This window comes from Carettochelys insculpta, chromosome 30 (assembly GCF_033958435.1).
Source record: "Carettochelys insculpta isolate YL-2023 chromosome 30, ASM3395843v1, whole genome shotgun sequence".
Lineage (NCBI taxonomy): Eukaryota > Metazoa > Chordata > Testudines > Carettochelyidae > Carettochelys > Carettochelys insculpta.
Genome location: NC_134166.1, coordinates 2836662 through 2850673, shown reverse-complemented (window position 1 = coordinate 2850673; position 14012 = coordinate 2836662). Strand labels below are relative to the sequence as shown.

The 14012-nt window shown below is 54.2% G+C and overlaps 2 protein-coding genes across 2 annotated transcripts in view; one reads left to right on the top strand and one right to left on the bottom strand.

Moving 5' to 3' along the window:
* Positions 1 to 2922, top strand: part of COPA (COPI coat complex subunit alpha) — a 34672-nt gene extending 31750 nt beyond the window's left edge. The window contains exons 31-33 of the mRNA XM_074980705.1: positions 139 to 300; positions 646 to 840; positions 2142 to 2922. Of these exons, the coding sequence (XP_074836806.1) occupies positions 139 to 300; positions 646 to 840; positions 2142 to 2201 (417 nt within the window). The 3' untranslated portion in view covers positions 2202 to 2922. The remainder of the gene's footprint in view (positions 1 to 138; positions 301 to 645; positions 841 to 2141) is intronic.
* Positions 2923 to 5460: 2538 nt separating this feature from the next.
* LOC142003675 (protein S100-A11-like) lies at positions 5461 to 9539 on the bottom strand. Its single transcript, XM_074980816.1, has 3 exons — positions 9355 to 9539; positions 6273 to 6428; positions 5461 to 5785 (listed from the first exon to the last, which is right to left on the bottom strand). The coding sequence occupies exons 1-3, from the start codon at positions 9355 to 9357 to the stop codon at positions 5612 to 5614; spliced, it is 333 nt and encodes a 110-aa protein (XP_074836917.1). The 5' UTR covers positions 9358 to 9539; the 3' UTR covers positions 5461 to 5611.
* Positions 9540 to 14012: the final 4473 nt, after the last annotated feature.

Below are 14012 nucleotides of genomic sequence, written 5' to 3'. Positions count from 1 at the left end.
CCCGGTTTGTCCTGCTCCCTCTAGCAGCCAGACTGGGTTGTGCCAGGGCGCGGTCTCCTCCCACTGTGCTCCAAGAGCTGATTGGCAAGTGCTGCCCCCAGTGATGGTGTTCTCCCTCCTTGGCTTCCCCCACTGCAGATGGCAGCTTACTTCACCCACTCCAACCTGCAGCCTGTGCACATGATCCTGGTGCTGCGCACCGCCCTCAATCTCTTCTTCAAGCTCAAGAACTTCAAGACAGCCGCCACCTTCGCTCGCCGGCTCCTGGAGCTGGGCCCCAAGCCGGAAGTTGCACAGCAGGTGAGTGCGCAGAGCACAGCGAGGCGGGACTTGGAGCTCAGCCAGGTGTGCTGAGGCCCTGCACTCCTCCCAGGAGAAGGCTGAACCTGGGCAAAAGCAGGGGAGGGAGGCCATGCAGTGGGAAGCAGTGTGGTTAGGGCTGGGGAAGGTGGCTTGAGCCAGGCGGCTCTGCTGGGGAGAATGTACTCCAGACTAAAGGCTGCCTGGGGTTCCCTGGTGTGCACAGCAGAGATGTGGCCTGGCTGGAGCTGTTCCATCTACAGTGCACATTACGGCACCTGCCCTGCGTACTGCTTGGCTGGCCGGCTCTCTATTCACCACTGATGCTCCCCCTTCCCCACCCAGACACGCAAGATTCTGTCCGCCTGTGAGAAGAACCCCACCGACACCTATCAGCTCAACTACGACATGCACAACCCCTTCGACATCTGCGCCGCCTCCTACCGGCCCATCTACCGCGGCAAGCCGTTGGAGAAGTGCCCGCTCAGCGGGGCCTGCTACTGCCCTGAGTTCCGGGGCCAGATCTGCCGTGTCACCACGGTAAGCATATCGCAGCGGGTGGGTCTGAGCCGAGCGGGGACTTGCTGACACCTTTGTCACCCAGGTCAAGCTTTCTCAGCAGGGCTAGCAATGATCGCCTGGCACTTGGAGAGCCAGTTCGCTCTGCCCCAGATACACACCCCTCTTCCTTGCCGTGCTGCCTGCTCCTCTCTGCATTTGGTTGGTGCAGGCTGCACAAAGCTGGGGAAGCACTGGCAGCTCCTTGGGGATGACTGTGCACAATGGCTGGTGCTGCAGTGAAACCCTCTCACTAACAATCTGCATGGGTTACTCTGAGATTTCAGTGCAAGTGTCCCCTGAGTGGGAGGCAAAGCCCTGCAGCTCAATCCCTGCCACTCAGAATCTGTGGCTCCTTCCCATCAGGGGCAGACACTGAGGATGGGCTCAACTTGGTCTACGGGTGCCGTGTGAACACAAGCACCCGGAGCTGCAGGTGGGAAGCTGCAGCTGCTGATGCATTGTCTCAACGTGTAGCTGGGCCGTTCCTCGTTCTTTTCATTGAAAGACCTTAACTGATCATCTAGAATAGCAGCGGCAGCAGCACATGCGACAAATGAAAGCCCAGCAGAGTATGGACTTCCTCAAGACCAGTGGGTCAGTCAGAGGTGTACAAAGGGGTGTGTGTGAAATCTCTTGTAGGGGGCACAACACCATCGGCTGCTGGGTTTTAGGCTGATCCATATAATTAAAAATGTTGAAATGTGTTCCTGTTTTTATGTAGGTGTGTTCACATTTATAGACCCATTAATAATTTTTACATCCTACAGACTTATTTCTTACACGTGCTAAAAGTTTTTTTTTTTTTGTATGAACATAACTGAAATGTCCATTGGTGGATTACATTAGACAGGTAGGGGGGCCCTGCTAGGTGCAGGGACGAAAAGTGAAGTCCAGCATAAAAAGTTGGCTCGTCCCTGCTCTAGCCTGAGCTGCTTGCTCAGTGCTTTGTTGCAAAATGCTGGTTGCTATTCTAACACAGACATGTGCTGACGCAGCAAGTGGCTGGGAGTGGCCACGACAAATTGGGCCAGCAGTTCTTTGTGATCCACCTAGGGCTGTGGGATCTGGTCCCATTGATGCTGTTTGCGCTCGGATTTGGGGCTGTGGGAGGAGAGTGGCTGTCACAAAGCTGGATGTGGTTGAGATGAGGTTCTCAAGCTGTGACAGCACAGTCAGTCCCTGCAGGTATCCTGGTAGAAGCTCCCTGCTGGGCACCCCAAGCTTGTGCTTGGTCCATAGTGTTGCTGTTGACCCTTAATTGTCTCCCTTTTCTTCTCCAGGTGACGGAGATTGGGAAAGATGTTATTGGGCTGCGAATCAGCCCCCTTCAGTTCCGTTGAGCCCTGCCCCAGGCTGCTGGAGTGATGGGGACTTCCCGCTTTTCTCTGGCTTGGCCTTGAGTCCTGAATCAGGCAGTGCCGACCTGAAACCTTCATCTTGCTCCTGCTTTTCTCCCTTCCCGAATTGAACCGCTGCCCCCAGAGTCTTTGCACCATTGCTGTGACAATACTGTTGTGTAGGATCTTCTCTTCTCCCTCCAGCCACAGTGGGCAAGGCCCGGTGAGACTCCCGCCCCTTCCCCTGAGCATCACAGGTAATAACCTGGATGCAATTCATGTGATATTCACCCCCTGCTCAGTAGAGGCACCGTCACCTTCATCAGCAGAGAACATCCCCTGTGCACAAGAGCTTTCAGTGTGAACTAGAGACAGATATGCACAGTAGGAAAGCTGCTACTGGCGCTGTTAATTCTCAAGCACAGTCCCCCACCTTCCCTCCTGCATGGTGACCAGGCACAGGGCTCTGAGAACAGGGAGAGGAGAAAAAGCAGCCTGGTTCCAGTCCAGTGTGGCCCTGGGTAGAATCAGGGCCAGTGGAGGCGAGAGCTCATCCTATGGGGCAGTCAAGTCTTGATCCAGAGAGGCTCATGGTCTTTGTGTGCCCTGCCTGAAGGGAATGGTCAGGTGGCTCGGAAACCAGCACTTTGGTTGATTGTTGTCCTTAACAGCTCTTTCCCAACTTTCTGTCCTTTCCACGTTAATAAAGTGAATTAACCCCCCAGCCCCTCTCTGCCTTTGCATTGGTGCAGCTGTTCTGATAGCACCTACAAGCTGCTGGTTCCAGCTTGCTCTGTGGGGTGCTGTGGGCCCTCCACATGTCTTTAGGTGAGCGTTGCTTTAAAGGGCCTATTGCTTTCAGAAAGCGTTGAGGCTTCAGTTTACAGAGTGGAACTCCTGATTCACTGACCAGGAATTGCAGCCAATGGGAACTGCTGGGGGCGGTGTCTGCAGGTGAGCATGGGGCAGCCACCAAATGGGAGCTGCCCCAGGTAAGCACCCTGCATCTAGTCACCTGCCCCAGCCCTTAGCTGCTCCCCTGCTGTAGCTCCCTTCTAGATCCCATGCCCAAACCCTGGGCCGCCTCCTGCATCCTAACTCCTGCCCAGACCCAGTATCTCTATCCTAACCTCCTGCCTTGAGCCCCCTCCTGAACCCCCAAACACTTCATCCCCAACCCTGAGCCTGTTCCCACACCCTGAACCCCTCTTCCCCTTTCTGCTACAGATCAGCCATGTGTTATGGGCACATGTAAAGAGGTGGTGTTGCACATCATCTCCATATTGGTGCACATAACAAAATTCATTCTGTACATGGGCATAAAAAATTAGAGGGCCCTAGTCCAGGCCCCCCTCATTTCTGGGGTTTGCCCTCAACGGGGCCTAATGACCTAGAGGGAGCAGGTAGGAAATATGACCTTGCAGTTTGTAAGTCAAGAGGGGATGGCATATGTTAATAGCTGAGTTGGGTTTATTTACAGCATGGGAAGTGAGGCCTGGAAAATGGGAGCAGGTCTAGGTCAGACAGAAGTTCTGCCTCTGACGCTGTGTGAGATTCTCCCTCTCTGCACAGCTCAGATGCTCAGAACAGTCCCTGCCCCCTGTTGGTTTGATGTCATTTTTGGGTGTGTTTGCATATGAAAATGAATCCACAGTAAGGGTGGGAGATTATTCCTGATGGATGCCAGGCGTGGGTGCTTCTGTTCCAGAACCTAAGCAGGAGCAGCTGTTTTGGAGGAACTCCCTGTGAGGCCAGAAAGGGGGTGTCCAGTAATCTAGCCTGACCTCTTCACAACCTGCCCTGAGGGACTGTTAACCAGACAATGGGGCCTAAAGGTCAGAGGCAGCAGCTGCTCCCCCGTACCCCAGTCTTGAGAGGCATTGTGTGGTGCATCCTTCCCCACCTGCTCTAAATTGGTTTGTGAACATTTATAGACTCCAGGAACTCTACTTCATTTCACCAGGAGCAGTTAAAGGAGTTCCAGAGTCACAATCTACAAGTACCTTCAGAGGGAGGAACTATTTAATAACAGGCCAAGTGTCTAGCAGACAAAGGTAGCATGCTCTAGTGGCTGGAAGTGAAAACTAGACAATTCAGACTAGAAACCAGGCATCAACTCAAGTGAGTGCATAACCCTTGGGACAATTCTCAAGGGTCATGGTCATTTTAAAATCAGGGCTGGATTTCCCACCCCCAAAAGATGTGCCCCAGGAATTATTTTCAGGGGGAAGCTTTCTCTGACCTGTGTTCTATAGGTCCTGTCTGACTGGGGGATATGTCAGTGTGGCCTTGTTCCCAAAACCGAGTTCTGATGTGGATCAGCAGCTGTGGGAGTGGAGCGAGTAGAGGTGCCAAGAGCTGTTGTAATAGTTCTTCAGGACTGTGGGAACAGGAAGTGTCGGGTTGCTAGTTGTGCCCAGGGTTTCAACAATGCCAGCTCATACCCTAGCAAATTTCCAGGTGCGCTAGGACTCCCCAGCCCCAAACCACACACTTCATTGCTGGGGGGAGATGTCCCACATTGGTGACTTTACAGCTATGGCTAAACAAGTGCGGGAAGGGGGGAACCCCATGCTGGTGGGAGACTTCCCACCCCCTGCTCCCCCAGGCATTGGCATTTTCCTCTCCTGAGAAGGTCCATATAGTTTAGATCCAGACCCTCAGCCTTACTTTCTAGCTTTCCTTTTAAGGTCCCTGAGCTGTTAACAGCCCTGTTCCACACCCTCAGGCCTGGAGACCACCTTAGTGTTGTTCATTTGATTTACAGCACCACAAGGGGGCACTTCACCCATCCAGTCGCAAGAGCAGTGGTGTCCAATCGGAATTCAAAGATCAACCCTCGTGTCATCTCTCATATTTGCCACATCCTACCCCCCACAGAGCCAAGCACCCCTCAGTCTCCTCCAGTCTCCCTCTTTGTCAGGAGCTGGGAGTGGGTGATGGGATGGATCGCTTGGTTCTGTTCTGTTCTGTTCATTCTCTGGAGTATCTGGCATTGGCCACCTTGGAAGACAGGACACTGGGATAGGTGGTACCTACAGAGCTCACAGCACTTGACAAAAGAGGAGACAGTTTCCCTCATTCCCCTGCTTTGCAACAGGCAAACAGGCCAGGAGGGGTGTCACATCATAAAAGCAGTGGCAGCAGCAGAAACAGGATGCATGGCTGCCAGTTTAGTATTCACACCTCGACAGCTATGCTAGTGACCTCCCCCCCACAATGTCCCCCAGACTATTTTTAGGAAAAAATGACTGAGCAGGAATTTTTATCCCATTCTTTTACTGCTACAAAAGCAGGGAGACCCCCCCCTCATCCAACACACACAACCCAGGGGAAGGTCTGCAGCTCAGTGTTGGTCATGCTCAGGGGGAATCTGGAACGTTTGCTGGGCCGCAGGGGTGGACTTGTGGGGATCACAGTTTCTTCGGCTGGTGATGGCCACGGGGGTCTTGGACACACAGGGCGACATGGCACGCCTGCGCGATGCCCCCGATGAGGTTCAGGAACTCCTGGAAATCCAGCTGCCCATCGCAGTTCAAATCAAGCTGCTTCATCATCCGGTCCAGGACGCCTGGGTCCTTCTGGTTCTGTGGAAGAGCAAGGGAAGGGGGAGGAAGGAGTTACCAATCTCCCTGCTTACAGTTACAGGGAGCCCTTCTCTTATCTGGGCACCCTTCTGGGAATTCTGGCTTGAGCTCCTATGACAAGATTCTGCACAACCCCACGTGCCAGCAAAGCCAGTCCCAGTGCAGCTCAGAACTAGAGTGGTCGATTGCCAAAGGCAATTGATAAACTGAGAGACAGGCACTTCGCATCTTGATCTCTGGTTCCTGGGGACAGGGTTCCAAAGGCCATGGATACTGCCGCTGCCCTTGGCTTGGGAGTGAGAGCTGGGGACATGCGCAGTAATGAGGAAAGGGAGACGGCAAAGGTGGCTTCCAAGCGATGTCCGCAGGTGAGAACCCCTAGGAGTACCCCCCGCTCCACACCAGCCCGGCTCAGCCAGCTGTGCAGCAGAGCAGCTGTGCTGGTAATGGTGACAGTAGCCGGCATCCCCCAGAGGGTGCAGCTCACCTGTGTGAAGGAAGCCAGCTCGGCGTTCATGAAGCTAAGGAACTCCCTCTTGGAGAGCGTGCAGCTGTCGCCTTCGCGCCCAGCGTAGCGCTGGAACACGGCCAGCAGGGACTCAATGCAGCGCTCCGTTTCCGTGGGGGACACGGGAATCTTCGACTGCAGGGAGGAAAACACCTCGCTGTTGAGACCTCCCCCACCCCTGGTGGCAAACTCCTGGTGCTGCCAACTATTCACCTCACCCCTCCCAGCCAGTGTTCCTGCTCAATTCTTCCCCCCTCCGGCAGAATAAGAGTTACGTGTACCACCACAGAAATATAGGCTGCCAGCCCTGGGCACTCTGCTGATCAGCTGGAGGAATCTGACTCTCTCCAGGGTGGCTGCCTGAGCACTCAGCTTACGAGGGGACACTGCTCCCAGCTCCAGCACTTGCTCGGAGCGACTTTTAGGCAAGTGCTGAAATGGGAGGGGAGAAGGGATGACTCAGGACAGTGCCAGCATGCCTGGGTTCTGATCACACGCTGGAAGCAGGGCCCGGTGGTGGTTAAAGCAGGTGCCCAGGAGTCTGGACTCTTGGCTTCTTTCCTAAGCTCTGGGAGGGCAACATGGCTCAGTGGTTGGAACAAGGGAGTGGCTGTCCAGACTGGCTGCTATTCCCTGGACCCGGAGGGAGTGCAGCCCTGTGTCTTTCTTGGCTACAGCGGTGTACAGCTTTGTATTTCCCCAGGCAGTCTGGTGCAATCCATTTCACTGCACTCCTGCCTCCTCTGACACTGATGTTGCAAGAGAGAGCACAGAGGAGATAAAGCTGCCAGCCCTGAACCCAGCCCACTGGACGTGAGTGGACTGCCACAAGTGCTTCCTTTCCTGAGGGCAAGACTCTCCTGGCGGTGACAGGAGGAGGCCAGTGCAGGAGTGGGGGTGAATCCGGGATGGGCACGGGGTACAACTGCTTCCAAGTTATGCTCTGGAAAGTGCCCTGCTGTCTGGCAGGGCAGGAGGAGCTGGGTGTGTCTTCTCTGAGGTTGTGCAAGAGATACACTTTGAGAGAGAGAGCCTGGTTTTTTCCACCTCTCATTATTCTGGATTGGCTTTGGCAGCAAATCATAGGCAGGAGAGGGAGAGAAAAACCCCTCCACCCATCAGTCATGGGAGAAATGCTCAGCGAAGAGCAATGGGAACACCAGGGGATCCAACCCTGACCTCCTCCCTCATCCCAGCGGAGGGGACAGGGGACCCCTGAAACAGAACAGTAGACAGGTGTATTGCAGGATTGGCTGGCTTTGCAGGTATGGGGCCTTTCCCCTTTAGGGGCACTGCTTCCTACCTCAGCTCACAGCTGCAGCCCCCCAACTGCTCCAGGGGATGAGTGACTGGCCTACACAGCTGTTCTTCTGTGAGAGATGCTCATACCAGCCTGGCCCCAGAGCCGGGGGCTGGGCTGGGGAATGGAGCTTTGCTCAAGGAGGGGACGCTGGCTCTAATCTAGCCGTAGGTCAGGGAGCAGTGACTCACTCAGGATGGCAAGGGGAATGGGATAGAGGAGATTCACCTCCAGCAGGCATCAGTTCCAGGGCAGATGGCTGAGCTGGCTCAGGGCCAAAGTTGCCTCTAATATTTTTCCAATTCATGTGCAGAATGAATGTTATGTCCACGAAGAGAAGCAGATGTGCATCACCAGTAGAAACATGCTGCTGGCTGTGGGCGCTCTGCTAATCAGCTGGGCAGCACCTGCATCGCTCCTGGGCAGCCATCCAAGCACTCAGCTTACAGCGGGCACTGCTCCAGGCATCAGAGAATAGCAGCCCAAGCTTCTTCCCTCTAAGCCCCTAGTTCCAGCTGGACTTTGGTTAGCCAGGCAGTGGTGGGTAACCAGGGCAAGGGAAGAGGGGACCACGCCTTCTGTCTCCAGGAAATGACCAGGCTTTGCAACCTGCCTCCCCGGTGGTCTTGCTGGGGTCCCTCCAGGGCAGGGCTGGCGCACAGGTAAGGCAGGAAGGTAGCACTGTGCAGACATCACCTGGACTCCCGCAAAGCAGGTAGTGGTACTGCCTGCCCGCTTCTGGCCACGCCCAGGGCTCGGTCACTGCCTCTCTTCTGGTGAGTGGGAGAAAGTTCCACCAACCCCACCGCTGGCTCAGGGTTTGTGTTTTCCCCCAAACAAGCAGACAAGAGGGGCCAAAGCGAGGAAGCAAAGAGAGCAGCTGGGAGCTGGAGGGACGCAGCTGGCCTTGCATGACTCAGGGACAGGAAAGCACAGAGTAGTGACTGAGCTGAGTGGGTGGAACCTGGGGCAGGGCGGAAATCTATCCCATTTCCAGCCCAGAGTCTCTGCCCCTTGGGGGCATCCTTTACCCTTGTCTTCCCAGCTGCTGAATTTAGCCTTTTTTGGCGGCATGAGCTTGGAAACCCGCCCCCGCCCCCTCGGCTGGTCCCAGCTTCCTTAACCCAGCCCCTGGGGAAAGGAGCCTGCGTAATATGCTCCTTTGTGGGGCTGCTTCTGACCAAGGCACGTGGAGCTGGGCCCTGAGCAGCGGGTGGGGGCGAGTCCCTGGGGGAACAGAGCCACTGTGGGCCTGGGGAGGGATAGGACACGAGGGTGCCTATGGGGAGGGTCAGAGCAAGGTGGGGTGGGGGGAAGAGACTGAGATCATGGCTTGGGCAGGGATCGACGCTTCCTCCTGGCAAGGGGCCCACCCTGAGAGGCCCGGGGCCCTGATCCAGCCTGTGAGCTGGAGCCCCACCCATAGGTGCTGGAACTAGGGGTGGGGGAGCTGCTACACCCCTGGCTTGGAGCAGTTTTCATCATAGCCAGCGGTTACAGTTTGGTTCAAGGCTCTCGGGGCCAGCCCCCACCTTTCACCCCTTACTGGAGGGATTGGGGGGGCCTGAGCTCGGGGCCCTGCGTGTAACTGCCACGCGCAGCTCCAGGGGAGTCGCCCCCCTGCTCCTCTCCCGCTCCCGGCGTGGCTCCCCCAGCTCAGGCCCTCCCCACCTGGGCCCTGCTCCCCCCCAGCTCTTCCCGGGGCAAGTTTATAACTCTCCCCGTCCCGGCTCCGAGCGCCCCCGGCCGCCCCCCACTCACCATGGCTGCAGCAGCGGGGCGCGGAGCAGACTGGGGCGCGCTGAGCCGAGCCGAGCCGAGCCGAGCCAACGCCCTAGGCAGCCGGGCCGGCCCCCTCGCTGGGTGGGCGGAGGCTGCGCCCGGCTCAGCGCTGCCCGGGCCTGCCAGGGAGGGGTGGGGCCGCCCCGCTACACGCCCCACCCAGGAATGCGCGTGGGGCTGCCCGCACTTGGCGCTCTGGCCCGCGTGCTGCGCCCCCTCCCCCGGTTTTCTGGGGGCTCTGGGCTTTCCCCTGACTCCCCCCACCCCGTGTCCCTTCTCCGCCGCAGAGGCCGAGGCGGTGGGGGGTGGGGGACCCCGCTGCTAAGCGGCTGAGCTGGTGTGTGCCTCAGTTTCCCCAGCGGGGAACGGCAACACTGTAACAAAAGCAGAGCCCCCTGGCCCGGAGACTCAAAGGCGTTTAGGCTCCTAACTCCCTTGTATTTCAATCTACAAATGTATTTGGGTTCCTAACTCCCATGAACTCCAGCCCACAAAGGTATTTAGGTTCCTAACTCCCATGGACTGTGGTCCCCAAAGATATTTAAGCTCCAGACGCTCATGAATTTCTATTCACAAAGGTATTTAGGAGGAGCCATATAGGTGCCACCCAGCTAATTAGCAGAAAGCCCACAGATACCCATAGTGTGCGTGTCTACTGGTGGTGCACCTCCACACCCACCTTGGTGCACATAACAAAATTTATTCTGCCCAAGGATGGAAAAATTAGAGGAACCTCTGCATGCAATTCCAGCCTGAGCAGAAGTCTGTCTGAAAATGGTCAGCAGAGTTGTCCATTCCAGTGGTGAAAAGGCAGTGATACTAAATCTGATTTCCTCTCCTGTGATCTGATTCCCTGTCCTGTAATCAGTAAGTGCGGGAGGAGGGAATTCAGACGCTTTTTAAGAAACACAGTTGATGTGCACTCAGGCAGTCTGAGCATCTGCTATTCCTGCATGATACAGATCAGAGAGGCTTGGAGCTCTTTAAACACAGCACTCAGAGAGTCAGAGCCAGATATTCCAAGCTGCTCAGTTCCCGCATACGCAGCTAACAGTTCTTCCTGAGAACAATAACAAACCCTCCCTTGCATCCACCTTGTTCTCAGTGAGTGCCAAATACTTTTCAAAAGGTGGCTCCTTTCTTCTGCTGCCTATTTCCCTGGAAAATTTGTGATGCAAAAAGGCTTTTAACTGTACAGACCTTTCCATTGGGGTGGGCCTGGCAGAGCATTTTCATCAAATATTGGAATTTTGGGGTTCATTGGTTTTGGAGAGACAATTCCAACATCTCCATTTTCATCACATTTTTACCCCTCCCCCTGCCACCTGACCTAGACCCCCAGCCAGAGTGGAGGGGCTCAGGCCAAGGCCCCCTCAGCTGGGGTTGGAGGGCCCAAGGTTAGATCCCTGCTCCTGGGGTCATGCAGTAATGTGGTGGTGCAACGAAGTTTGAGTGTTCCTGCTTTAGAGGCAGGCAGGTGTCTGCGTGATATGTGTGTGTTGGGGGGGGGGTGAGCAAGGAGGCCATCATGTTACATCCGCTTGCTGGTCAAGCCACACCCTGACGTATGAAATTTGATCGTTGCAGGGCCACGGTTCCAGCAGTGATTTTCCCTGAATGCAGGGTGTGTGTGGGCAGGTTCTGACTTGAAAACCCAGATCAAGTTTTAGACAAACAACAGCTGGCCCCGTGAGGAATCCTTTCCCCTTCCGACACTGCCCCGTCACTGCCCCATCTGCTGGCTGAAGGTCCCTAGGACTCTGTTGGATTCACTACAAGAGTGCAGTGGTTTTCAACCGGTGTGCTGTGAGAACTGCCCACGTGTGCTGTGAAATCTTTGCAGAGCCACCGAGAGAGGGGAGAGGAGGAGGGAAGAGACCTCGCACCGGCTGGGGCCCAAGCAGCAAGGCTGTCTGAGTCCCAGCTGGAGGAGGGTTCATCTGCAAAGAGCCACCCTGAGGGGAAATGACAACCCCGCAGGACCCTGTTTGTGCTGGAGGCAGCTGAGATGTTGCTTCCTGGCCTGACCCCAGGCTGTGTTGCGGGGGGCGGGGGGGAAGGGAGGGGACAGGCAAATGAATGGGATGGGGTAAGGTGGGAGTGGGATTTGAGGAAGGGGAGGGGCATGGCCTGCAGCAGGAGGGGTTGCCCCACGCTCCATGTCGCCCTAGGGATAGCCCTGCATGCACACAGACTTGTACACAAACATCCAACTGATTATCAGAATACCCACAGCCAGCAGCCTGTGTTTCTATGGGTGGTGCACATCTGCACATGCTTTGGTGCACATAAAATTATTCTGCACATGGATGGAAACAATTAGGGGGAAACTTGCTTCCACACTATCTCCCTCATCTTGTTTCCCCTTAAGTCTTGTTCTCTCAGCCTGTCCACCCTCCCTTTGAGTCCCCATCACCCCACTCTTCTTTGAGCATCTTTTCTCCCTTAAGCCCATATTCCTGGCGGCAGGTGTGTGTATCAAGGGGGATGCACTGGTCAGTCCCGCTTTCCATTAGGCTCAGTTTTGTTCACAGCAATTGATTCCCCCATCTCCCTGCAAGGTGCCAAGCAAAGTTGCCTCCAATTTGTGGAACAAAGGTGTGGAATAAATTTTGTTCCATGCACTGAGGCATGTGTGATGTGCATCACCAGTAGAAACACACACTGCCGGCTGTGGGAACTCTGCTCAGATGCAGGAAAGCATTTGGATCTCTCCTCCGCAGCTGCCCAAGTGCCCCACTTACAGGGACCACGGGTGCCAAAGTGCCGCTCATGTTACTGCATATCACTGAACATTCAATTGTATCATTAGCAGCTGATCTGTAGCAATGTCCTCTTGAGCACACAATAGGAGGGGCACGGCTGAGCACCTTTGTTAAAAGTGGGGGCATGATGGTATAGGGCTTGAAAACCCCACTACAGGGCAACTGGCTGGTTCTTGCTCTCTTACCCGAGGAGCAAATATGCCAGTTAAGGGTCACCAGGTAATTTTGCACAACCCCCTAGTCCAAAACCTGGGGTTTAGGTGCCTTCTCCCCACTACAAGGCTCCTGCACCATGTCTGCTACTTGCTGTGCTCTCTCCCCTACTGCTGCAGTGTCACTGGAGTGACAAGCAGGGCCCAGTTCGTCTCATTGAAAGGCAATTGGTCTTAGGTTCCTAAATTACTGTGGGCCAGTTTTCTGAAGGAACGAAGCTGCCTGAAGAGACAGCTTAAGAACATAAGAATGGCCATACTGGGTCAGACCAAAGGTCCATCCAGCCCAGCATCCCATCTGCCGACGGTGGCCAATGCCAGGTGCCCCAGAGAAGGAGAACAGAAGACAATGATCAAGTGATTTATCTCCTGCCATCCATCTCCTGCCCTTGTTCTGAAGGCTAGGGGCACCATACTTTATCCCTGGCTAATAGCCATTTATGGACCTAACCTGCAAAAATTTATCAAGCTCTTTTTTAAACCCTAATAGAGTCCTGGCCTTCACAGCCTCTTCGGGCAAGGAGTTCCACAGGTTGACTGTGCGCTGTGTGAAGAAAAATTTCCTTTTATTAGTTTTGAACCTACTACCCATCAATTTCATTTGGTGTCCCCTAGTTCTTGTATTATGGGAAAAGGTAAATAATTTTTCTATATTCACTTTCTCCACACCATTCATGATTTTATATACCTCTATCATATCACCCCTCAATCGCCTCTTTTCCAAACTGAAAAGTCCCAGTCTCTCTAGCCTCTCCCCATATGGGACCCGTTCCAAGCCCCTAATCATCTTAGTCGCCCTTTTCTGTACCTTTTCTAATGCCAATATATCTTTTTTGAGGTGAGGAGACCACATCTGCACGCAGTACTCAAGATGTGGGCGTACCATAGTTTTATATAGGGGAAGTATGATATCTTTTGTCTTATTATCGATCCCTTTTTTAATAATTCCTAACATCCTATTTGCTTTACTAACTGCTGCTGCACACTGCGTGGATGTCTTCAGAGGACTATCCACTATAAGTCCAAGATCCCTTTCCTGATCTGTCGTAGCTAAATTTGACCCCATCATGTAGTACGTGTAATTTGGGTTATTTTTTCCAACATGCATTACCTTACACTTACCCACATTAAATTTCATTTGCCATTTTGCTGCCCAATCACTCAGTTTGCTGAGATCTTTTTGTAGTTCTTCACACCTAATGGAGTTGGCACCTAATGGAGTTTTTGAAAGCACCAGAGTGCCTAACTTCCATTGATTTCTATGGTTATTAGGACCTTTTGAAGTTTGCCCTTGGCACCTGTCTGTATCTTTCATTTTCCAGTGCCCACCACCACTGAAAACCTAGCCCTTCTGTGCCTAGAAAGCTTTACCCCCAAGGCTCAGTAAAAGAGTCAGCTCCATCAGGAGCCGTCCATTGGCAGTCAGTTGGACTGTTTTCTGGGGAAGCTAATTAAAAATGGAAAGGGGAGTTTGTCTTAAATGATACATGTACCTAAGAACAGCCATAGTGGGTCAGACTAAAAGTCCGTCTAGCACAGGACCCTGCCTTCTGACAGTGGCCAATGCCAGATGCCTCTGAGGGAGTGAGCAGAGCACGTAATCATAAAGTGTCAGAGGGGCAGCTGGATTATTCTATAAGATGCCACAGGCCTTCTTTGT

Coding starts and splice junctions, on each gene's coding strand:
- LOC142003675 (XM_074980816.1), bottom strand. Junction 5,786..6,272: donor AGCTGGCTTCCTTCACACAG/GTGAGCTGCACC, acceptor GCTCTTCCACAG/AACCAGAAGGACCCAGGCGT.